This window comes from Salvia miltiorrhiza, chromosome 2 (genome assembly GCF_028751815.1).
Source record: "Salvia miltiorrhiza cultivar Shanhuang (shh) chromosome 2, IMPLAD_Smil_shh, whole genome shotgun sequence".
In the NCBI taxonomy this organism is placed as follows: Eukaryota; Viridiplantae; Streptophyta; class Magnoliopsida; order Lamiales; family Lamiaceae; genus Salvia; species Salvia miltiorrhiza.
In genome coordinates, this window is record NC_080388.1 from 4,651,584 (window position 1) to 4,672,814 (window position 21,231).

Genomic DNA, 21,231 nt, shown 5'->3' on the forward strand with positions numbered 1-21,231 from the left:
GCAAATCATTATATTTATTAATATAATATTAAATTTACAATACGTACAATACTCCCACTTTTCGTGCATCGCATAGAAGACTTACTAATTTGTATGAATTAACGGAAATTTGTATGAATTAACGGAGTTGAGTCGTGTTATTATTGTTCATTATACTCTTTATGAGTATCCGTTGCATCAATAATAAGTAATTAATAACAATAATAATATGAAGTATAATAATTACTAGCAGCCAAAATAAAATTTTAAACAAAATATTATCATCAATGGTAAAAAAAACTAGTGTTTTCATAGGATTAATATCACGGTAATCATTTGATGCTCGAAATCAATTTTCAAATAAATTTCATAGTAAACTAATAAGAAAAACTTCAAATTGCACACGAATTTATATGATTGGTTTAAAGGTATTGAATTATTGGTTTTTTTTCTTTAGTTACATACTTGATAAATGATAATTCAAAACCAACTTAATTCAATAGTTTGTTAGGACGAGAATAAAATTTACCCCAACCATACGGAACTAATTAAGATATTATACACTAAAAACAAATAATAGATACACTAAAAAAATGAAATCAGAATTCCTTGTTTGAACTACATATAGTATTTTTGAATTCCTAACATTATATTTGATATTCACGTTTTTGTCATTAAGAAATAAATATGGAGCTAATTGGACTGATAACTCTAAATATGACAATCAAACATGACGATGAATAAATATGGAGTATACAGAATTTATTCATAAACTCTACTCTAATAGGTTATTAGAATTCATATTGTATTTTATTTTTAAAAAAAATAGACCACAAATAACATTACAAATCTTCAATTTCATAAATAACAAAAAGCTACTAAAAAAGTATCAGCTATTCTATGCATAAAGAGAAATTTTGGGAAAAAGTTACTGGAGAAATCCTTCTGGACATAACAGAATTTCACCTTTCTTATTAGATAGTTAAAATCCGATTAAAAGAAGAGCTTCACTATCTGTAATGCAATTTATCTTACGTGAAATTATCAATGTCTACTACAAACATGATATTAAAAGATTCAGGGAGAAAATTAAAGTTAGTTCGGGAAAATTGATGAATAAGTTATGTAAGTGCAGCAAAATTCACTTAGATGGGGCAGGGTGGAACGTCGAGAGTGATACCGGCTTGAATTTGACCCCAGCCAATCAGACGCCAGTGCCTATCGATTCTTCGACTCAATGCAATTTTTTCTCCTTTACTGGTGCACACAGGAGACGTGAGCTGCAGTTTTGCAAACACATTCTTGACAGCAACAACACGAGCTCCGGTTGACATAGATCCTATGTTCAACATTAGCATCTCCCCCTTTGTCAGCTTTGTCACCTTACCCTGCCTCTCTGTGTCCTTTGTCCTAACACCCAGCAGCCGCCTCAGCAAGAAGAAATTAACCTGTTTCATCCGGGAAAACGAGACAGACTCATTTGCGTTAGACAATGAATACCGATGACAAGTCGAAGACAACTTATAGCAGGAGATTGTCCTTACCTCTAGTTCAACATATACTTCAGGTAGAGAATCCAACTTCTCCGAGAACCTGACCAACCAACCTATCAGCACGAGTAAGTGTGGGGTCCATTGTTGTTCCAACTCCAATAAGGCCTCCAGGAACAGCAAATTGCAGTTCATTCTGCTCAGCATATAATGATACTATTCTGGAGTATATAGGGGTGCACTTGATGTTATCATTCTCATCTTTGACAACAATTCCAGGACGGACCTCAATATACTGATTCACTTTCAAAACACCCTGCAAGTACAATTTGACGGCTCTTTTACATTGACACCTTGGATGACTAGGTTGTATGTGGCAACTATTCAATTAAGAAACAGAAGAAAACAATGAAAATATGGCTTGGATAAATCGATGCTATTGGAAGGTTACTTCTAGGCTTGAATTAACACAAAAGGTGAATATGCAATTAGATCACAAGAATTACAAGAGGCAGGATATACGTTAACATTCTAGGCTTCTTGTATTAACTCAAAGGTTTATGTGCAATTAGATAAAAGAAAGATCAGAAAAAAAAAAAAAAAAAAAAAAAAAAGCAAGCATGAGACAAGATATACAGATGGAGTACACAGAAGATTCTTACCTTAAGAATACTACCGCCAGCAACACCACCTTTAATTTCATCAACTTCAGACCCAGGCTTATTGACATCGAAAGACCGGATCACAATCATATTTGGTGGCGATGTGAAGTTCCTCTCTGGGATTGGGATTTTTTTCACAATATATTCACATACAACATCAATGTTATATTTCAGCTGCGCAGAAATTGGAACCACTGGCGCACCATCTGCAACAGTCCCCTGTGGAGACAAATTAACACAGTAAAATATATATTATTTGCATGACAGTAAAAATACCTGCATCTCAGATCAGAGGCCTTTGTAATATTGATTTCCTCAAATACATTATATACATCTACATTAATCGTACTATGTATTATGAGGATTTATTAGATAAAGTTCACATATTAATGTTCAATAAAGACACTGATATGATCAGTTCAGATGCCATTTAAAATAGAGAGTAATAATTAAGAAGCTACCAAATTTTTGTAGTCTTCACAATGCTAAATTATAAATTAATTACCAATGTTTATTTAAAAAGATGGGCTACTTGTACTAAAAACATGCATGTCATAAAATTGAGATTTACTCCTAAAAAATTGAGAATTATTTACAGCTTTAGTTTGATAACTAATTCTGCATTATACATATTCAACAAAAAAATAGATAAGAGAATTTAGTGAATGGTGATTCAAGCCAATAGCCGGCTTATGGGCCAAGCTATACAAACAAAATTGTGAAATACACATCTTCAACAAATTTTACACTTACCACTGTTACCAGATATTCAACAATTATGAATAATCAGAACAAAGTTATCAACATTGCATCAGAAAAAAAAACTGACCTGAATGAACCTCTGAATGGCTTCATGCTGGTTGATAGCAACATTTTCCTGAACAAGATCAACTTTATTTTGAAGTATTATGATATGTTGGAGACGCATTATCTCCACAGCAGCTAAATGCTCAGATGTCTGAGGTTGAGGACAACTCTCATTGGCAGCTATTAGAAGTAACGCTCCATCCATAATTGCTGCTCCATTAAGCATTGTAGCCATGAGAATGTCATGACCCTGTGGACAAATATGACAGTCCAAGCATAAGGCCGTGAAGATAGTATAATGAAGCCAGACAAAGGTAATGCCAAAATCAGTGTGATAACTGGAAAAAAGATCCATAAGAACTTCGAGACTATGACAGCTTTACTCTAGAAGTAGTCAACAAAAGAAATAGAGTTGCTGATGAACAAAGAGTTGCAAGAAAATCTTACCGGACAATCAACGAAAGACACATGTCTAAGCAATTTCATCCTACAGTTCTCAAATCCAGGGACATCACACATTGGACTATCTTCTTTCCCACTTCCATACGCCCTGAGAAAATAATCATACAGTTATCAAGAAACAAGAAATGTAGCACAACAATAACAGAGCTAGTCACAGATCAACTTACTTGTAACACATAGGCCGAGGGCATCGATCCTCTTCACACTTGTATATCTTGGCATTGGCATACCCAAGCTTGATAGTAATATTACGTTCCAGTTCATTTTTAAAGCGAACGGTCTTCAAAAAGAATTCAAGAAGTAAATCATGCATTCACATAATAATAATAATGATAAAAAGCAAGAAAACTAACAATGAATAAGCTTAAGAATAAAGTTCAAAAGGTCCAACAAAAGAACTTGGCAAACCTAACCATCATGTCCAAAACATAATCATCAATAACTTAAATCCTGAACATTCCTATAGGCCATAGAGTTTTATTACTGTTCGTCTCCTTGACAAGCACTCGTCGGAACCACAAAACATTTAAGCCAAGGTGGAGTTCACTACCTGGACACCAGAGATGGCCTTCACAACTGTTAGACTTCCCATGAGCCACATGCCCAATGGTGCCTGAAAGAGCAAACGAACTTAACATTTAGTTATAAACACCACTCCCCGCACTGGCACATATAAGCACACAGAAAGTGGGTCAAATTATTCAACATTCATAAGAAGCAGGACGAAAGTATTGGTAGTACGAGCTCACCAATGTTAATGGTGGCCTGGCGAGAAATCACCTCAGGCGATAGTGGATTTAGTTTTGTTACATCCAGCTTGCTTAAATCCTGCTCCATCAAGCCCTTCCTCGACATTGTGGCAACTCTTAGTAGATCGGTTCAATCTATATGAAAATACAAATCTAGCAATAGAGAATAGAATGATACAGATTAGAAGTGGCCTAAATAGAATCTTCTCATCTATATATCCATATATATATAAGCTGACTACAACACAATTTGGTCATTTTCCTGCCAAAACACACCAACCTTTTAACCAATGTGTAATTCAGTTCATATTAAGTGACTGCATAATATAACTAATTTTCAATAGAATGTTGTAATACTTAAATAATAAATAATAACCATAAAAACGGAATATTCTTCAAAAAACTATACATCTGTGTGACAATGATAAAAAGGAATTGAAGAATCCATACCGCTTTGGTGTTGTTCGATTTTTATGTATCAAACTTCTTTGCTAGCTTCACTAGAAAGATGGTCCTTAACCTGCAAAAGAATCCATAATGTTAGTATCCATTCAAACTGACCCAATTAAAATTGAACGATGAAAATATTCTGGAATAGAATAACTACCTGAAACTTCTTTATGAAGTCATGCCCTAGCTTCATTATCTCGCCTAAGAGTTTTCAGCAATACCATCTTTATTGAACCATAGGCAATCCAGGGTTCTTGGAAGATTCTTCTTAAAATAGCCTCCTTCGAATCCGCCACCCAGAAATTACTGTTAGGCTAAAGTTTTGTGTAGAAACGGTATATATCTATATGAAACAGTAACGAAATTGACAGATTCATACCTTTTTATTGTTGTTCGGATCGAAAGAAGCCTCGAGTTCGTACCTCTTTGTTCAGTGCAGTGCAGTGTGTTGGAGGTTTAAGAGCATTTAGGGTTTCCTCTGCAATGGAACTGTGGAAGACGATGGGGGAGAAGGATCTGAGGTGAGTGCGGCAACCCTAAAAATTTAAATTTTTTCTGTATTTATATTATATCATTAAAATATAATCATAGTAATTGGTAGCAATATTTAATTTATGGTGAATACAGTGTTAATTAAATTATTTCAGCAGATGTTGAGCTCGAAAATAATGATATTCGTTTGGGCTTTGTTTTTGTTGGGCCAAAAGAAAACAGCCCGTTACTGTGACAAAAGGCCACCGATTTCGTGTTTGGGTACATCAGGTTTTACGGGTGCAGGTTGGGTCACAGTCACATCCATTCGTGTTATCCACGACGAATATCGAAATTAAATAATATATTTAAATAAATAAATATAAATATTAAATAAGCATAAAATATATTTTAAAAATTAAATAAATTAATTCATATTGATATTCTATCAAACTTAATCATAGGGAAATTAATATAAAGAAGTATTTATAATAAATTGTTTTCCATGTTTTTTTTATAATTGCAATAGTTTTTCACATTAAATTTATATTAAATTTCATAATTCAGAATATAAAAATAAAATGTTATTAAATTTTAAAATTTGTGAACCTAAATAAAATCACAGATTTTTTTTTTAAATAAAATTGGTTTTTCAGCTAAATTTGATCATATAAAATAAATAAAGTGATACTTAGATGTATTTGAAATAAATAGGTTATTCAAATTAATTTGGTCATATAAAATAAATATAATGATACTAAGATCTATATGAAATAAATAAATTATTCAATTTAATTTGGTCATATAGAATAATTTGATATAAATCTTCATTTTCAAATACTATTAATTAAGAGTACAAACTTAAAAAAAAATGGAAATCCAAATATTATTTTTTATGAGACTTCTTTAATTTGAAATCCAACTAAAAGCATATTTACATGTTTGAGTAATTTAACAAGTATCATTCTATGGATTTGAGAAGGAAATATAGTATAATTACTTTTCTAATCGGGTTTGAGACAGATTCGGGAATGTAATTTTAAAAAGAAATTAGGACATTTATCGACATGACATACCTAGATTTTCTCCATATTTCTCCACATTGAGAATATATTAGACTACAACAATTGATAACCTTAATATAAAAAAAAGCTCAATTCTCATTCTTACATTAGCAATTCATTATTCTTATTATTTATTTTCTATTAATTAAATCTCATAATTGGGAATTAAACCTAAATAAAAGGATACTCATAAGATGTATTTCAAATAAATATCTCATATATATTAAATTTATATTAAACTTCACAATTCAAAATTTAAATAAAATAATTATTAAAATTTATCATTTTAAAATCTAAATAAAAGGAATCAATTTATTTGAGTCTATGAAAAAATCTCAATTTTTTGAGATGTATTTAAAATAAATAGATTTTTTAGTTTGATTTAATCGTGACAAATAATTCAAATAAATGGAATCATCCCTTGATAGCTCAACGACAAAGAGTCAACTTCTCATGCATGTAACCCCTAGTATATATAACTAAAAGTGATTATATTATTTTTCTTTTTTTTCTTATGAAGTTTGCATTGTACGGTCTATTGGTTAATCGAGCTCGACTAGTCTACTATCGAATCGAGCTCCGAATAAACGGTAGGATCATAGCTTTTGAAAAAGAAGAATAAGAGATACATGCATAAGAAAAAGGTGTATATATATAGTAAAGGAGGCAGCGGCGGTGTCAAACATTGCATAGGAAAATGAGGGGCGGCGACGGCGCCGGCGGGATTCGAGCGGCGCCGGCGAGCAAGACTCTCTCGTAGTAGTCGACACAAAAGAGGGACAAGGAGATGTCCATCTCATGGCGAGTGGAGAGGCGGCGCTCGGCGGCTCCGACGGGCTTGAAGCAGAGCATGTAGAAGCTTCGGTAGCCTCCGAGGGCGGCGACGACGGCCCTGACGCCGTGGGGAGGAGGGGAGAGGTGGCGAAAGCAGAGGTGCTCCCAGAGCGAGTCGTGGCGGGCGAGGGCCGACCAGAGGCGGCAGACGCAGGCGGCGACGCCGAGAGACCGGCCGTCTAGGCGTTTAAGTATTTCGATGAGCATGTCGAGATTGTCGTTGATGTAGTATACGTTTCTCTTTACCACCATTTTCACTCTTTTTTCTTTGATGGGAATAAAAGAGGAAGTAAATGGTGAGAATTTATAGGGGAGGTTCAAAATATCTACCAATAACCGCTATTCACAGCTTGTCGTGTGACCTTGTTTCATCAACTTGGTTTATATGTAAATCTTCACAAACTACGTACATAATAATAATAATAATAATAATAATAATAATAATAATAATAATAATAATAATAATAACAATAATAATTTTGTATGACAAGTTAGATATAGACGTTGGGGTTGAATACTATAGAGAGAGAAGTGGAGACAAAGAGGAAGGTGACAACTAAGGTTACATCCAAATACTTGAGAGAGAGAGAGAGAGAGAGAGAGAGAGAGAGAGGTGCAAGTATACAAAATTTTCGACATTGTTCACACAAAACTTACTGTTATATCTGTGACTGACGCTTTCTCCAAAATTAGGGAAAAGTCAAATCGCATAGTTTTATGATTCGACATTATAAAGAATTGAATTAAAATATTTGATTTGACGCCATAATGTTTCTTGTGATACTAGTGAGTTTGACCCTTGTTTTGTTTTAAACTCACCAAATATTGGCATCCAAAGCACTTGGTATTGACTTCTACTATCATTCCTTTTTCCTCTTTATTTTATCGAGTAACCATTTCCACAAGCTTTTACAACAAACAGTAAAAATAAGTGTAAATGATACTATCATAGTATATAATTTATTTTTATTTTTTTATCTTGGAAGAGGAGAGCCATGAAAGTAACATGTGCTCGAAGAGCAGAAAAAAGTGTTCCTAAAATGATACAGTAACCAAAAAACAAGTGAATAAAACTCAAATCAAAACCAAACAACAGCTACAAGCTAAACACATGCAAATCATATTGCAATATTGCAGGCAAGGCTCATAAAACAACACTGAAAATAAGAATTTTTTACCCAGCCTCTCTCAGGTTCAAATGAAAACCTTCAATTTCCAAACGATACCGACACAGAAAATAAAATGTTCAAACCATTAAAATAAACTTCTTTGGTCATAAACAGTCATCTAATTCTACAGGAAACTCTAGATTCTTGGTAATTAGACCAAAATTAAATACCCAACTAGCTGATACAACATACAGCACTAGCACACCCTTTCTAGAACCACATAGTTCAATAGTAAGTGTTTATTATGTAACCTAAATCAACCATATGATGGCAACTGGGTTGAGAATCGATCGATTCACTATTTTCTATTATATGCATAGATAACTACATTAGCCCATTTTCCTCCCAGATGGGAGACCACTTACTGATCTCTCAAGTAACTTATAGTTGGAGGTAGATGTACTACTCCAGCAGGTTGCGGGATAATAATTAAATTGTGCAAGCATCAAAGACCTCAGCCTTCTGAGAGAACCAACGGACAAGGGGGCGTGATTTATGTTTGAGCAATCCCCTTTTTTATAAGCATATCATATACCTTATCAACCTTGCCGGGATCAACATTGAACAGGCCATGCGCATCAGCTTTCTTGGTTAAGTTTCCACTTAAAATCCCCATTGACATGGTTTGCAGCATGTTGAGGTAATGTGCTGGTAAGATTCTGATCTCCCCACATAGCTGTTTCTCCTGCATTTGAGTGATTAATGAGAGATTCAGTTAGGTTCGTGAAAGTCACAGAAACCATGGACACAGATGTGTGTGTGTGTATAGACATGGGGAAAGGAAGAATGAAGCAGAAAAAGGAACAATATAGGAAGTTATTTGGCAAAATTTTAGTAGTTACTAGATGTGTCTGGTCATGTAGTGAAACTCAATCATTATATCTTATGGAAATGAGAAACCACGGCTACAAGAATTAATCTTACAGCTTCAGAGAGTATATCAGCTCCTATAAACCCACTCACGTCCCACTTATCAGAGACGTCAGAACCATTGAATCCTCTACGGATTGACGAGGACTCCTTTCCAACAGGATCTAATACAGATGGGCTCTTGTTACCTCCCCTGGGGCTAGTATCCTGATCTCCTTTCTGATGATTGATCCTTTGCAAATATTTGCCACCGGTACCAGCCTGGGAAATTTCCTTCACTCGACGGGCATTTTCCTCAAATTCCCTCTTCATTTTCTGTTCAATGAATCTCTCAGCCTCACAAGCTGTGCGGCAACCAGCAGCCCGAGCTTCCTGCATAAGCCGTAGCATTAGATTACACATTAGTTTCAGAAAGTATACACCCAAACAGCAACCATGTTCATGAAGTGACTACTAGGTATCACATATAAGCCGTGAAGTCAGTACTGTAAAATTTTGACAATTAATTCTGATAAATTTGGTTTTACCATGCCAATTTGGGTAAGCTTTGAATTCAAGATGGTATCCATTATTTTCTGTCTTGACCCTTAGGTTCTAAACCTAGAAACAAATATGTAGAAATAGCCAGATTTCAGTTACCAGTTTCACTTTACATTGAAAATATCTTAATACGAATTGCCAGAGTTTTGTTTTTTAGTATAAATCTAGAAATAGTAGATTGGATAGACATATTTCAATATTTTTTTATCAAATAAATAAATAGAGGTATAGCTACGACTGAGTGAGCTGCTCACATGTCAGCTATCTAATTTTAAAATAGAGAAATGGCTAGATACTCATACGAAATTGAAGGTTTTCTTGAATAATATGCCACCGTATTGTAAATAAAAAAAAATGTAAGCCACCATATTGCAACTCAAGAAAAATACACCACCATATTGATATTAGCATAGAATCCAACCAAAACCAACTTTTCCCATTTTCACCAATGACAAAGATCTGTGTGGACAAATTCAAGTAGGGTGGAAGATAATGAACCAATTAACAGAGCCAACATCAAAGCAACAAAATGATATATACAAGTAATAGTACAGTTATCTGTCCTCCTCAACTCTGAGACCTAGGTGCCAGTTCAGCAAAACCAGTCTAATAAAACTTACACCATAATACAGTACAATTTGCTCTTCGAAAAATTTAATAATAATTTAGGTTAGTCACAAAATCAAAACCCCTTTTAACCTATTGTCTTGTAAGCATCATATCAGACTATAAGAAATACATGTACACACACAAATACACAATTTAGTTTAATACACACAAGAAGCATGTAGCCTTACAGTGTGCTTTAGTAACAGCATCACAAAGTAACATACCTGAAGGTCTTGTATTCTCTTCAAAATTCTCTGCTCCTCAACAACACTCCTCAGCAACTCATCATGCTCTTCTTTGGAGTGAAATCGCATGAATACTCGGTACCGATGGCACAGTTCCTTCTCTTCCAATGTAAGGTCCCTCTCAAAAGGATCAGGATATAGTAAATTTCTTTCCAAAATGAAGTCTTTCCTACGTTTCCTTTCGTCAAGCCTGCAAAATTGATATGGACCAAGAAAAGAAACTGAGAACTGAGAAGAGACCAGTTTAACAATCAAGCATGTCAATCTAAACCGAAAAAGAAAAAAGAAAAAAGGACACTATCAAGTATGTCTCAACTGAAATAAACCACTAACAGTAAGTATTTATAGAGTTTTTGGTTTTGGGGCTCGGAGAGAAAGGATAATTATTGAACTGGAATAAGACTGAAGGAAAACGACCATCACAAGAATTTCTTGTGCACAAGAGCTGCACTGTGACGCAAAGATTACTAGGGTCCTAGACATGTTTCCCAACTATCCGTTCGACCTAAGCGCGAAACTCATACAGCAGCCCGCATCCAAAATAGCTAACAAGAGAATTAACTAATAAGTATGTACTAAGAAAATATGGAAACCAATAATAAAATAAAAGAACTGCCCTACTCCCGTGCCCCCCTCCGAGTGTAGACTTAATCCCTAATCAGAGTGGTTCGTAGGTACCTACATTTAATTAACTTGGCTATCTGTGAATGAGTTGTTTCGAAGAGGTAGGTAAAACATTTTTCAAAAATCAATTCATTAGTATTTAGTGATGCAACAAAATGTTAAGAAAATCCAACCAAAACAAAACTGGCATTTTCCCTGTTGCAACCACTTGAAGTATTAAAGCAAACAAAAACCATAATGGGGATGAAAAGTAGAGGAAGCCTAAACTTACCGTTTTGAATATATATGCAAAATTCGTATTTTCAGTTCACGCTCAGCATCAGTATCAGTTTCCTTGAATTCCATATCAGCCAGTAACTGCTCAGCATCATTGTCGTACTCAATTTCAAACTCTTGCCTCTTAGAATTATATCCACTTAATTCTTTCATTGAAACACCCTCATTCTCTGATGTCCTAGGTTTTTTCTCCCCAATGCTCCGGTCCAAGTGAAGCTCTGTGGATATAACAATAACAGGTAAGCTGATTAAGATTTTGTCATGGTATAGTGGTATTAATAATATTTAACTTATTAGAAAGTCCAAAAGATAATTCTCACAAAAAGAATTTTGCAACTAACATAGACTAGTAATCCTCTTGGAGTTTATTAAGCTGAGACACAGTTATTGACTACTCATAAAAGCTTCCCCATACGTTCCTCTATAAAAAAAAGTATGTGGGGCTTCTACCAGTGGTACTAGCCATATAAAAGTATATTGCAAACGGAGTAAATATTTTTCCTTCCAATATAGTATGCCACACACTAAAATGGAAAGGATAGAAAATGTAGATTATGTAAATCTATCACAAGAAGTGGGCGCTAAATGGCTTGGAGAAGCTACTCGTGAGTATGCACACCTTCCACTTTAGGAGCATTAAGACCATCCTTACTGAGGGCTTTCTCAGATGTCCTCTTACCCGCCCCTGTTGACATTTTAGCACAGCTAGAACCTGCAATAGCGCCTGCCTCTGAAATGGAGAACAGATCAGACTGAGCAACTTATGATCCACATTACCAAAGAATAACATAAAATATCGTTGACCATCTGCACGTGAGCTTTTTGCAACAGGAATTATAAGACAACCAGTTACATAAGTATGAGATAGTGTACCGTAAGAGATGCTTGAGGAGGAACGCCCTGTTTGACCTTCTTTCTTTTGATCTTCCATTCTGACCGCATAAATAAAATATAATTATAGATTCATAATAAAGATCAAAGACGTCAAATTAGAAAAACACACAAAAAAAATTCCCCAAGTTTACTTGATTCTTGCAGAAAAAGGTGACTCTTCTTTCCCATCAACTTCGCCAGACGTAGTGGCTCCTGAAATAATTATGTTTAATTATTGAAGGCATCAAGAAACATGTATTACCCTTAGTTCAAAACCAGAAATAGATGTCAATATATGATTGACTAAGAAATTACAGATTAGTTAAGTTAGCAAGCAAGGTGTTGGGTGAAAGCTTGATATTCTGATTAACAAAGGATTGAACAAATTACCAAATCAGAAAAGGAACAAAAATACCAGGCTACCTTTCTTAGTTTCATCGTTTCCTTTGGCCATAGCAAGGAGTTCCTCTTTGTTCTTCCCCATCACATGGGACATGTCCTGTTGAAACCAGCATGATGGGATACTTAAGTTCATGCTTTCACATCGAAGCCTATAGACAAAGGACAAGTGGGGAAAACAATATGACATACCGGAAGAGGGAAGCATGGGGAATTCATGTATACCCTGTTGTAGTGTTCAATGCATTGTGATCTACTCTTGGTTCCAACATGTTCTGCCACTTCGCTCCAGTTTGCTAGTCCATACATTTCAATACCCTGTGGAACAAAGTTAAATACTGTAATAGGAATATGTTGTGATAACATGCTGTTAAGGATCAAAGTATTGAGGAAACATTTAACAAGGTATATGTCACAGCTATAGATGTATTGAATATTATTTGGATGAACCACCATAGTAGGAGTTCAAACCAGACGTGTAATTCCAAGACTTAAAGAGAATACCTCCAGAAGTAACATCTCCTCATCTGCATTCCAGTCAGGACATATAAGCGGAAATGCTAAGTTATCCTGTTGAAACACAAATGATATAACACACTTGGTAGAAAGAGATTAACCCCATGAGAGGGTAAAATTCTGATTTGAGCATTAACAAGAAAGGGCAGCAGAGACAACAAAAGTAACTAAAAAGGAGTTATCAACCGGATTGTGAATTGCAGCAACTTACGCAACATCAACCTCAAAAATACAAACATTACAACTTCCAAAAGCGTAATATCTGAAGCAACCTTCACTATGAGAACTATCCGATAAATAATCAAGTTGACTAGTATAATATAGCACAATTTCTTACGTCCACCAATTTCAGATATTCCTCGGGACAGCTAAACCCAGAAAGTCTATTGATGCACATAAAGCATCATGTAAGTATACTTTCTTTTAAACATGACATAAAAGAGAGCAGTAATTAATGTGACACGACAACTCAATAATGGAGACATACAAACATTAATGTTGACAGAGTGTAAAAATCTTTTCTTCTCTTTAATTTATAAAATCTTATTAGGAAATAAGATTTAATGCACAAGACGCCCTTGTGTTACAGAAATTATGCACCTGACTCCCTTGTGTTAAATTTATTGCGCTGAAAATCCCTTTTATTCTGATAAATTCTACACGGCTTTCCCTCAACAACAAAAGGGCAAGGTCCCTCATTTTAAAGGAACTTGGTGCTAGCAACTTGGGGTGTCAATCAATTGAGTGAGGGTATTTTGATTAAGATGTTGAAAAAAACAAAATTGTGCAAAGTTTTTGAAAACATAAGGTTTTTGTGCAATTTTTTCATCATTAGGGGATTTCATGCAACATTTCTATTTTACTAGGGTTCTTGTGCATTTTACCCAAACAAAAATAAAATGATAGAAGGGGTGAGCCTTCCTTAGATTAATCCAAGCTCTAGCTAATTTTGACCCAAAAAATGCCTAAAACTCTTTGCGATTTGAAATGCAACATGTGACTCTAAACTTAACCCTTTACCACATATCCTCCAAGGGGTCTTCATGATCTTCGGAAATTCTTCTATTTCTCTATAATCAAAGAGGCCAAAGAAGAAACAAATTGGGAGTGGAAGAAGCATATTTCATGAAATAGACAAAGTTTTATGCTGAAGTTTGCAGTTATCAACACCATGAAACATCTCCTGCTCCTTAAGGTACATATCATTTAGCCATAAAATCCAGCCGCCACTTTAACCAAAGTTGTAAACAGTTCAAACTTTTGGCCGAAACATCAGTTTTTCAGTTCTAAGTTCCAAAATTAAAATTTCCAACTCTATAAATATAAGGATAGTTCACCTTGAACATCTAATGCTAGAAAACAAGTCCAGTACATGACTTTGAGGGCCTATTGTTATGTATGAACTATGCACACGAATAGCAGATATAAAAGTTTTATTCAGATAAAAAGCATCATCAAGAATGTATTAAAGAAAGCAACAAAGGGAAATAAAGGCTTACTCAAATTTAACTCACCATAACTCTATAAGGATGATTGCTTTTGTGAGGATGGACCTCAGCGCCAACAGAAAAGCATTCAACACAGAGGTCGAAGTCAGAACATATTACACACTTGATCCGAGTCTTTCCCGAAATGTCTTTGTTGCAGTAGTTACAATGGTATAAAGCCTTCTTTCCATCAGTTATTCCCGGAACTTTTTCGGGCACAAATTAAATAGGTATAAGATCAGGACAAAAACCTCTTTCAGAGAAACTCACAATTGGTTTAAATAATACTAAGCATTACCAGGGGGTGCGCTATCCGTATTCTCCACATTTTGAGTTGTGCGTTTTCTCTTTGACCGACTGAAAATTCAATGTAGAATTTTAACTCTTGGAATAATAGCATAAGTGACAAAATTGTGTTTGTCTGGTTTTCTTCAAAGATAATACTACTATCTAATAATAATATTGAATGGCCATAGTAAATAATCTTTAGTGACACGAATCTTTTCAGTATGCATGACTGAGGGACTGCACTTCAATGATCTTACACCCACATACTACACTGCTCGAGTTCATAAGTCACTATGCCTAGCAATTACATAATGCTGCTTACTTTTGCCAGCTAGTAAGACTCTAATTTCCTCAAATTATCTAACATAAGCTCAAATACCAAACTCACTTCAGGTTCCACTTCGTTTATCAAGACCAACCTCTACTAGCTTAATTTATTTGCAGCCCTAACCAACTCAAAACAGAATAAGAGCTCGAATTAATTAAAGATGGAGCATCCAAAAATAAGCAGAAAATAAATTGAGAAACCGAATGAGATGCATTGAAGTGATGAACCGAACCTTTGGCCGGGGTCATCGGCGGCGGCCTGAGAGGCGGCGCGTGAACGTCCCATCCCGGCAGCGAAATCGAGCTCGCAACAAATTAAGGGTTTCTAGGGCTCCAATCACAGGGGAAATCAGTAGCAATCATAATTCCCCTTGCGGAGCGGTTGTGTCGGATCCGACACTCAATTAAAGCGGCAAAAACAATCCGTTAAATTTCGCTCTGCTGCCCAAACTTATATTTCAATTTCTGGCCCCTAAACTTTTCGTAATTTCTTTTACAGCCTGAAATTTTTATTTTTTATTTTTGTTTTTGTTTTCATACCCACACTTTTATTTATTTTACTCTTTAAATACTTGGGTTGCTCCTCCAAACAAAAAAAAAAAAAAAAAAGGGTTAGCCAAAAATAGATTCTATATTATTTTTCTTGTAGTTGAAATTCATCTCTCAATTGTCAAGTGTGTAAGAGCTTTATGAAGATTTTCTTTGGGGAAAGAGCTTTACGAAGCTTGAATTTGATGTGGTAAGCATAATTTGAATACAAGTAGAAAAAAAGTAGATAGATATATATGGTCTAGCCTAACCTAGTCTAGACTCCGACGAGTTCGATTCCTCGAGAGTGAATTGTTTCAATATTATTTGAAATCAAATTGATTCGAAATTATTTTTGTCACATAGATAAGCCAAGGACTCATAAACCATAATTAATTCTACGTGACATTATCTCAAGATTAACGTACCATATCTACTCAACTAAACAGGATCTCACAACACTAATTATATCTAATCCTAGGTATTCGGTTACTTGAGATTAAATTGTCTCGAGATTGAATTGGCCAAAATTCATAAGGTAAAATTAATCCTACGTAACATTATCTCGAGGCCAGAGTTCGTCAAACTGTACAATATATCGTGATTCATGAGACTAAATTCCGTCCTAATCCAGAAAACTGAAGAGAGGTGAAGGTTTAGGAAGAATATATAATTATTGGTATTGGTGTTGGTGAATTTGATGGATCATTTACGAAGAACTATTGGAAATTCCAAAAGAACAATGAAACAGGCCTGCTCGGAGTCCCTAGGTACTGCACGCTGCCATTCATGATCTTGACGAGCTTCTGGCTCATGTACAGACCCAGACCTTCCCGAGTCGACGGCAACGATGACGACGACGACGTCGAGCTCTTGTTATGATAGAACATCTCTTGTATCAACTCTTCTGGGATTCCTGGTGCTGGATGACTAATCCTGTCACCACAACCACAGCCACATTCTCAATCAATAATTCAATCCTCAAAAGTAGGATTTCTCTAATTCCACCTTTTCAATGGGATACGAATCAAGCAAAACTAACTTAAATGATAGAAATAATCAAGGGCTCCGAGTTTTTATTACCGGAATTCAAGATGGAGAACATGCATCTGCCTGCCTATGCACTCCTTTCTGGGAATCAGTCTCAAAACAACTCTTGATCCTTCAAGTGGAGGAGTGAAGGACACTGCAGTACCCAGAAAGTCTGAGAGCACTTGCTGGAGTCTCAACATATCGCCGTACAGGTACATACTCGACATTTCACCGGGCACCTCCTTCATGATCTGCACCTCTCGCTCCCGGCTCAGGCTCATCACTTGATTCATCACCACTTGTAACTGCCTCCCCCAGATTGAACTCGTCCGATTTTATCTCCATGTAACTGCACAGATTGGAATTATATTGATTTATACGTGTAGGTAAAAGTAAAACCAATGCCGGTTCTTACATTAGCATACCTTTCTTCGATGCTCTCAATATCAGTATCACTGATGATTTTGGCCAATTGTGCGCGGCATAATCTGCTAGTGTTGAGTAGCTGCGTCTGTTCTTTACTCAAATCGGAGGAGGATTCCATCATGTCCTGAACAAGCTTTATCCCACTCAATGGATTTCTCATTTCACTGCGGATGTAAGCTAACTTTGTCTGAGTATCTGATGCAGCCTCTTCACTCGCCTTTTGCATCTCTATAGCACGTTGAAGCTCAGGACTAGAGACGTGAAGAAAGCACAGCACTCCACTGATCTTGCCTTCTGAATCCGTCCTCCTGCTTGCTGAAATCAATGCTTCCACATATTTATGTTGATGATCGAAAAAAACCAAACACGAGCTTATCAGCTTCTTTTCCCGGCAACAACACCACTCAGCAATATCCTGAGCTTCGTTAGCGTGTCCTGGTCTTTCACCTGACAGCCAAAAGAATGGACAGTGAAGACCTCCCCAACAAGCATTTGATCAATGGCTTGTTCCCTCTTCACACCAGATATCTTTTGCATAGCTTCATTCCATTCCACACATCGCCCGTGCTCCTCCATCATAAAGATAGGAGGAATCAGTGGACAAGGGTTCCTCACAACACCAACATAATCACCATGCACGCGATTGTACTTGTCCAATATCCTCATTTTCCCAGTAACATCTTGCCCAACAAAGCAAACGCCAATTATATTTCCCTTCACATCTCGACTACAACATGCATTAGCCACCAAGATTATAGGACCATTGTCTTCCTCAGAATCAAATGCTTTCAGCCTCATCTCCACATTCCTCTCTTCCTTGCCTGCAGTGAAACAAAAGGTGTTTTCAACCCCTAAATAGTAAATACCTAAAGAGGGATAAAGAAATTTAGGTATCACATATAGAATCCTAATTAACATCCATGGTTGATAGTGAGTGAAACCAATCACATGGCATTGGTCTCTGAGGACTATTTGAGAACTTAGCCAATATTCAGCAAAAAGTAACGAATCATCCAGATCTAGCGCAAAACCCAGATCACAAAGAAAAGACATCTATCTCTTGCCTTTCTATACTAATTTCCCATGTTTTCACTTATATAAAATACAATATATATTTCAATTTGTGAGTTTATCTTAGCATGAGGGAAAGAGGGAAACAGGGAAAAAACAGATTTTGTTTATGTAAGAAAATTGCATCTATACATAAATAAAAATTGCTCAAGGTAAGCAAATATGAAATTTACAAGCAAGACTATGAAAGATGGAAAAAGTTATCACCTTGCAAAGCTAGGGATAGCATGCGATTCATACTCTGAGCAGCATCATGGGCTACCAGATCAAGGAATGGTGTACCAAGAGCTTTACTCATATCTAGACCAGTAAGTTGGGCCACTTTAGTGTTCCAGCCATTGATACAACCAGAGGCATCTACAGCCAAAATAGGTATGGACGCAGTTTCAATGAGGCGAACCATTTCATTAGTAACAACACGCAGTTCATCCACCCTCTGAATACTTGTGTCAACTGCTGGAACATTCACAATCATTTTGGAATCATCTGCTACATCATCTTGCAGAGATCCTCTCAATATAAGCTGCAAGCGAATGGATTGCATCCATTTCTACATCTTCCCACGGTAGGCTCCTTCTCTTCACCACCTCCAGGAAGGCTTTAAATGATGACCGTGGATGCATTTTCCTCCCATCATCTTTGTCCACAGGATCATGTTTTGCACCACCCCACTTGACCTCCTTTGCTGTATGGGAGCCGGAACCAAAACAGGAAATCGGTGGAAGTAATTTTCACAGCAGCGACTCCACATACAGCATCACCAAGAACCGAGGCATGTGGATAGCCTGCATCTGTGAGGCTGTCTGTGCTTAATCCAGTACTGCCTACCATGGGATTCTAGAAGCCATTGAGCTATATCTCTAATCTGTGCCTCTGTAGGTGTGACCCCAAGCAACCAGCACTTTTTGCGGTAGTAAAGTGCAGCTCCATCGCACTTCACAAGGTCCATCACATTAGGCGACTGATTTATAATGCCTGTTGGGGCATCTCTGAGCAGCATATCACAAAGCACAGTTTGAGTTCGCAGTAATATGCCTCTCCCTCAGTTGAGCGGCCAACTCAACCTCCTTGTTGATTTGAACACCGAAAACCTGAATCAAGAACTCACATGCATACCTCAAGGGGAAAGGGACAAATCTAGGGGTGGAATGGTGGCAAACCACCAAACCCCATAACTTTCTTCTCTTCTGCTGATTGCTATCAGTCTCATCATCATCCTCCTCGTTTATCGTAACAGACATGGCCAATGACGCAATAGAACCCATGTTTGCCATGTATTGGGCATGGCAGCCATGTGGAGACCTCAAGGTGGATCCAGCTAGACTCAAGGGTTGAGCCAATGCCTTGTCTTGAGTGACTTTAACAGGCTGTGCTAAGCAATCACATATCATCCTAACCTTGTTCTTCATGAAGAGGAACCTCGATGCCTGTGGTATATCAGTGGCAGGGTAGTGCAACCCGAGATAGGGTTCCAAGTCCGGGCCGCAGGACTCTGCAATAACCTCCCCGTGCTCGTCTGCATGAAACTTATAAACCATCACACGGTCATAACCAGTTAAATCCTTCACCTCTCTAACCAACACATCACACAACAGCGATATATTCCCACTGGAGAGAGACTGCAGCTTAGAGATGGCTTTTGCTGCAAGCTTGTAAGATTTCAAAGCCCCAGCAGCTGTCACTGGCACATCAGATGCATTCACAGGCTCGAGATCTATAACCAATCCAACATCAATCCTGTGTAGGACGGCATAGAAGGGCTTACCAGAGCTTCTGGTGTGGACCAGTATCGGATTAAGCACATTCACTTCCCCAAAATTGGCTGCCTTGTGCAGTGCAGCAGCACCCGAGGGCTGGAAAAGAGTCCGCACATCGAACGCCGAAGCTCAACACCTCTTGCTGCTCCATGTTCGGAACCGCGTGATGAACCAAGTCCAGCATCTCTGAGGCGTTCTCGCTATACGCCAACACGCTGAAGCTCTCTTCATCGACAGCAATCAAGCAACCAAAAGGCTGAATTAGGCTTCCCCTCTGCATCTTCTGGAGATAAGCTGACACCGTCGAAGACGGAACATCGCTAGACGCATTAACAGAAGTCGAGTAATCAAATTGCTGCTCCGATTGCTCGTAATCCACATGGAGCTTCGCGTCGATTGGGGTCTGAATCAGTACACGAGCGCCTGACCTCGACCTCACTGAGCTTCCCCTTGAGCAGCTGCTCTTCTTCGTCGTCGATTGCGACATCGATAACCAAATCTTACTGCATATCCAACCCCACACACCACACCACGCCTCAACAACCAAAACCTTGTAGATTCAAAAGCCCCCTTCCTTCGATTTTCAGCACAAATATTGCAATTTTGATCATAATTGCACCAAACAGAAAAAGAGAGGTACCTAGCAAGGTCGCGAAACTGCAAGTAAGCTTTACTTTACAATGAAAAATGGAATCCAGAAAGCAGAAATTGATGGCGAAACGACAAGGAATAAAGAGATAAAATGAAATTCCGCAAAACTGGGCTCCAATTCCGAGCTTGAATAGAGATGAATATGCTAAGTAATTTGTCAACGACGATTAAATTTAAATCATCATAATTGTTTAAATAGTTTTTTTTCCGCAGTCAGAGCAGAGTGAGTTTGTTAAGACTAGGCGGTTACTCTTTTTGCTGCACATTTTGGACTCATGCAGTACTTGTCATTTTTAGTAAATACACATCATAATCATATGCTATCACTTATAATAAAATTCTCTCAAAAAAAAACTTATAATAAAATGGTTAATTACCCACATACACAAACTATATTCAATTTTTATTATTTTTTATATTAAAAAAATACATAAACTTTTAATCTTTTAGGGTCTAATGATAATGTTTGATCGCTGAGAGTGGTCGGAGAGCAACATAAACGTTACTGTCGTTAAGTTCTACTTCCTCTGTCCCACTATAAGTGGCTCAAAAATTTTTAGTACGAGAATTAAGGA

General features: G+C 36.8%; 4 protein-coding genes across 5 annotated transcripts; all 4 read right to left on the reverse strand.

Moving 5' to 3' along the window:
- Window positions 1-990: 990 nt before the first annotated feature.
- LOC131012738 (eukaryotic translation initiation factor 2 subunit gamma-like) lies at window positions 991-5,156 on the reverse strand. Its single transcript, XM_057940736.1, is given in 13 exon segments — window positions 991-1,427; window positions 1,524-1,553; window positions 1,555-1,785; window positions 2,132-2,350; window positions 2,961-3,188; window positions 3,386-3,488; window positions 3,568-3,680; window positions 3,951-3,980; window positions 3,982-4,013; window positions 4,150-4,302; window positions 4,600-4,669; window positions 4,757-4,905; window positions 4,979-5,156. Coding segments are annotated over 10 exon segments (1,395 nt in total). The 5' UTR covers window positions 4,256-4,302; window positions 4,600-4,669; window positions 4,757-4,905; window positions 4,979-5,156; the 3' UTR covers window positions 991-1,124.
- Window positions 5,157-6,709: 1,553 nt separating this feature from the next.
- Window positions 6,710-7,333, reverse strand: LOC131012768 (F-box protein SNE-like). Its single transcript, XM_057940790.1, has one exon. The coding sequence runs from the start codon at window positions 7,218-7,220 to the stop codon at window positions 6,813-6,815; it is 408 nt and encodes a 135-aa protein (XP_057796773.1). The 5' UTR covers window positions 7,221-7,333; the 3' UTR covers window positions 6,710-6,812.
- Window positions 7,334-8,201: 868 nt separating this feature from the next.
- On the reverse strand, window positions 8,202-15,849 carry LOC131012726 (transcriptional adapter ADA2-like). 2 transcript variants are annotated; one of them, XM_057940719.1, is made up of 13 exons: window positions 15,425-15,849; window positions 14,875-14,933; window positions 14,604-14,782; window positions 13,078-13,143; window positions 12,766-12,891; window positions 12,598-12,673; window positions 12,327-12,387; window positions 12,175-12,233; window positions 11,921-12,031; window positions 11,297-11,519; window positions 10,381-10,591; window positions 9,062-9,379; window positions 8,202-8,822 (listed from the first exon to the last, which is right to left on the reverse strand). In XM_057940719.1, the coding sequence occupies exons 1-13, from the start codon at window positions 15,475-15,477 to the stop codon at window positions 8,631-8,633; spliced, it is 1,734 nt and encodes a 577-aa protein (XP_057796702.1). In that variant the 5' UTR covers window positions 15,478-15,849; the 3' UTR covers window positions 8,202-8,630. The 2 variants fall into 2 exon arrangements, with proteins under 2 accessions (XP_057796702.1, XP_057796704.1); XM_057940721.1 differs by lacking the exons at window positions 14,604-14,782; window positions 14,875-14,933; window positions 15,425-15,849 and adding an exon at window positions 13,301-13,325.
- A 404-nt stretch (window positions 15,850-16,253) lies between these two features.
- On the reverse strand, window positions 16,254-20,909 carry LOC131012709 (phytochrome C-like). The gene is given in 13 exon segments (XM_057940696.1): window positions 16,254-16,489; window positions 16,492-16,655; window positions 16,803-17,056; window positions 17,058-17,100; window positions 17,177-17,535; window positions 17,537-17,566; window positions 17,568-17,998; window positions 18,456-18,777; window positions 18,779-18,943; window positions 18,945-19,073; window positions 19,075-19,275; window positions 19,277-20,122; window positions 20,124-20,909. Coding segments are annotated over 13 exon segments (3,378 nt in total). The 5' UTR covers window positions 20,493-20,909; the 3' UTR covers window positions 16,254-16,424.
- Window positions 20,910-21,231: the final 322 nt, after the last annotated feature.

What these genes read in the sequence shown, in the direction of transcription:
- LOC131012768 (XM_057940790.1), bottom strand. Translation starts at nt 7,220, where the DNA reads ATGGTGGTAAAGAGAAACGTATACTACATCAACGACAATCTCGACATG.
- LOC131012726 (XM_057940719.1), bottom strand. Translation starts at nt 15,477, where the DNA reads ATGGGACGTTCACGCGCCGCCTCTCAGGCCGCCGCCGATGACCCCGGC. An exon ending in TACGGATAGCGCACCCCCTG is followed by an intron (nt 14,783 to 14,874) that starts GTAATGCTTAGT and finishes TGCCCGAAAAAG; the next exon opens with TTCCGGGAATAACTGATGGA. An exon ending in TAATGCTCCTAAAGTGGAAG is followed by an intron (nt 11,520 to 11,920) that starts GTGTGCATACTC and finishes TTATATCCACAG; the next exon opens with AGCTTCACTTGGACCGGAGC.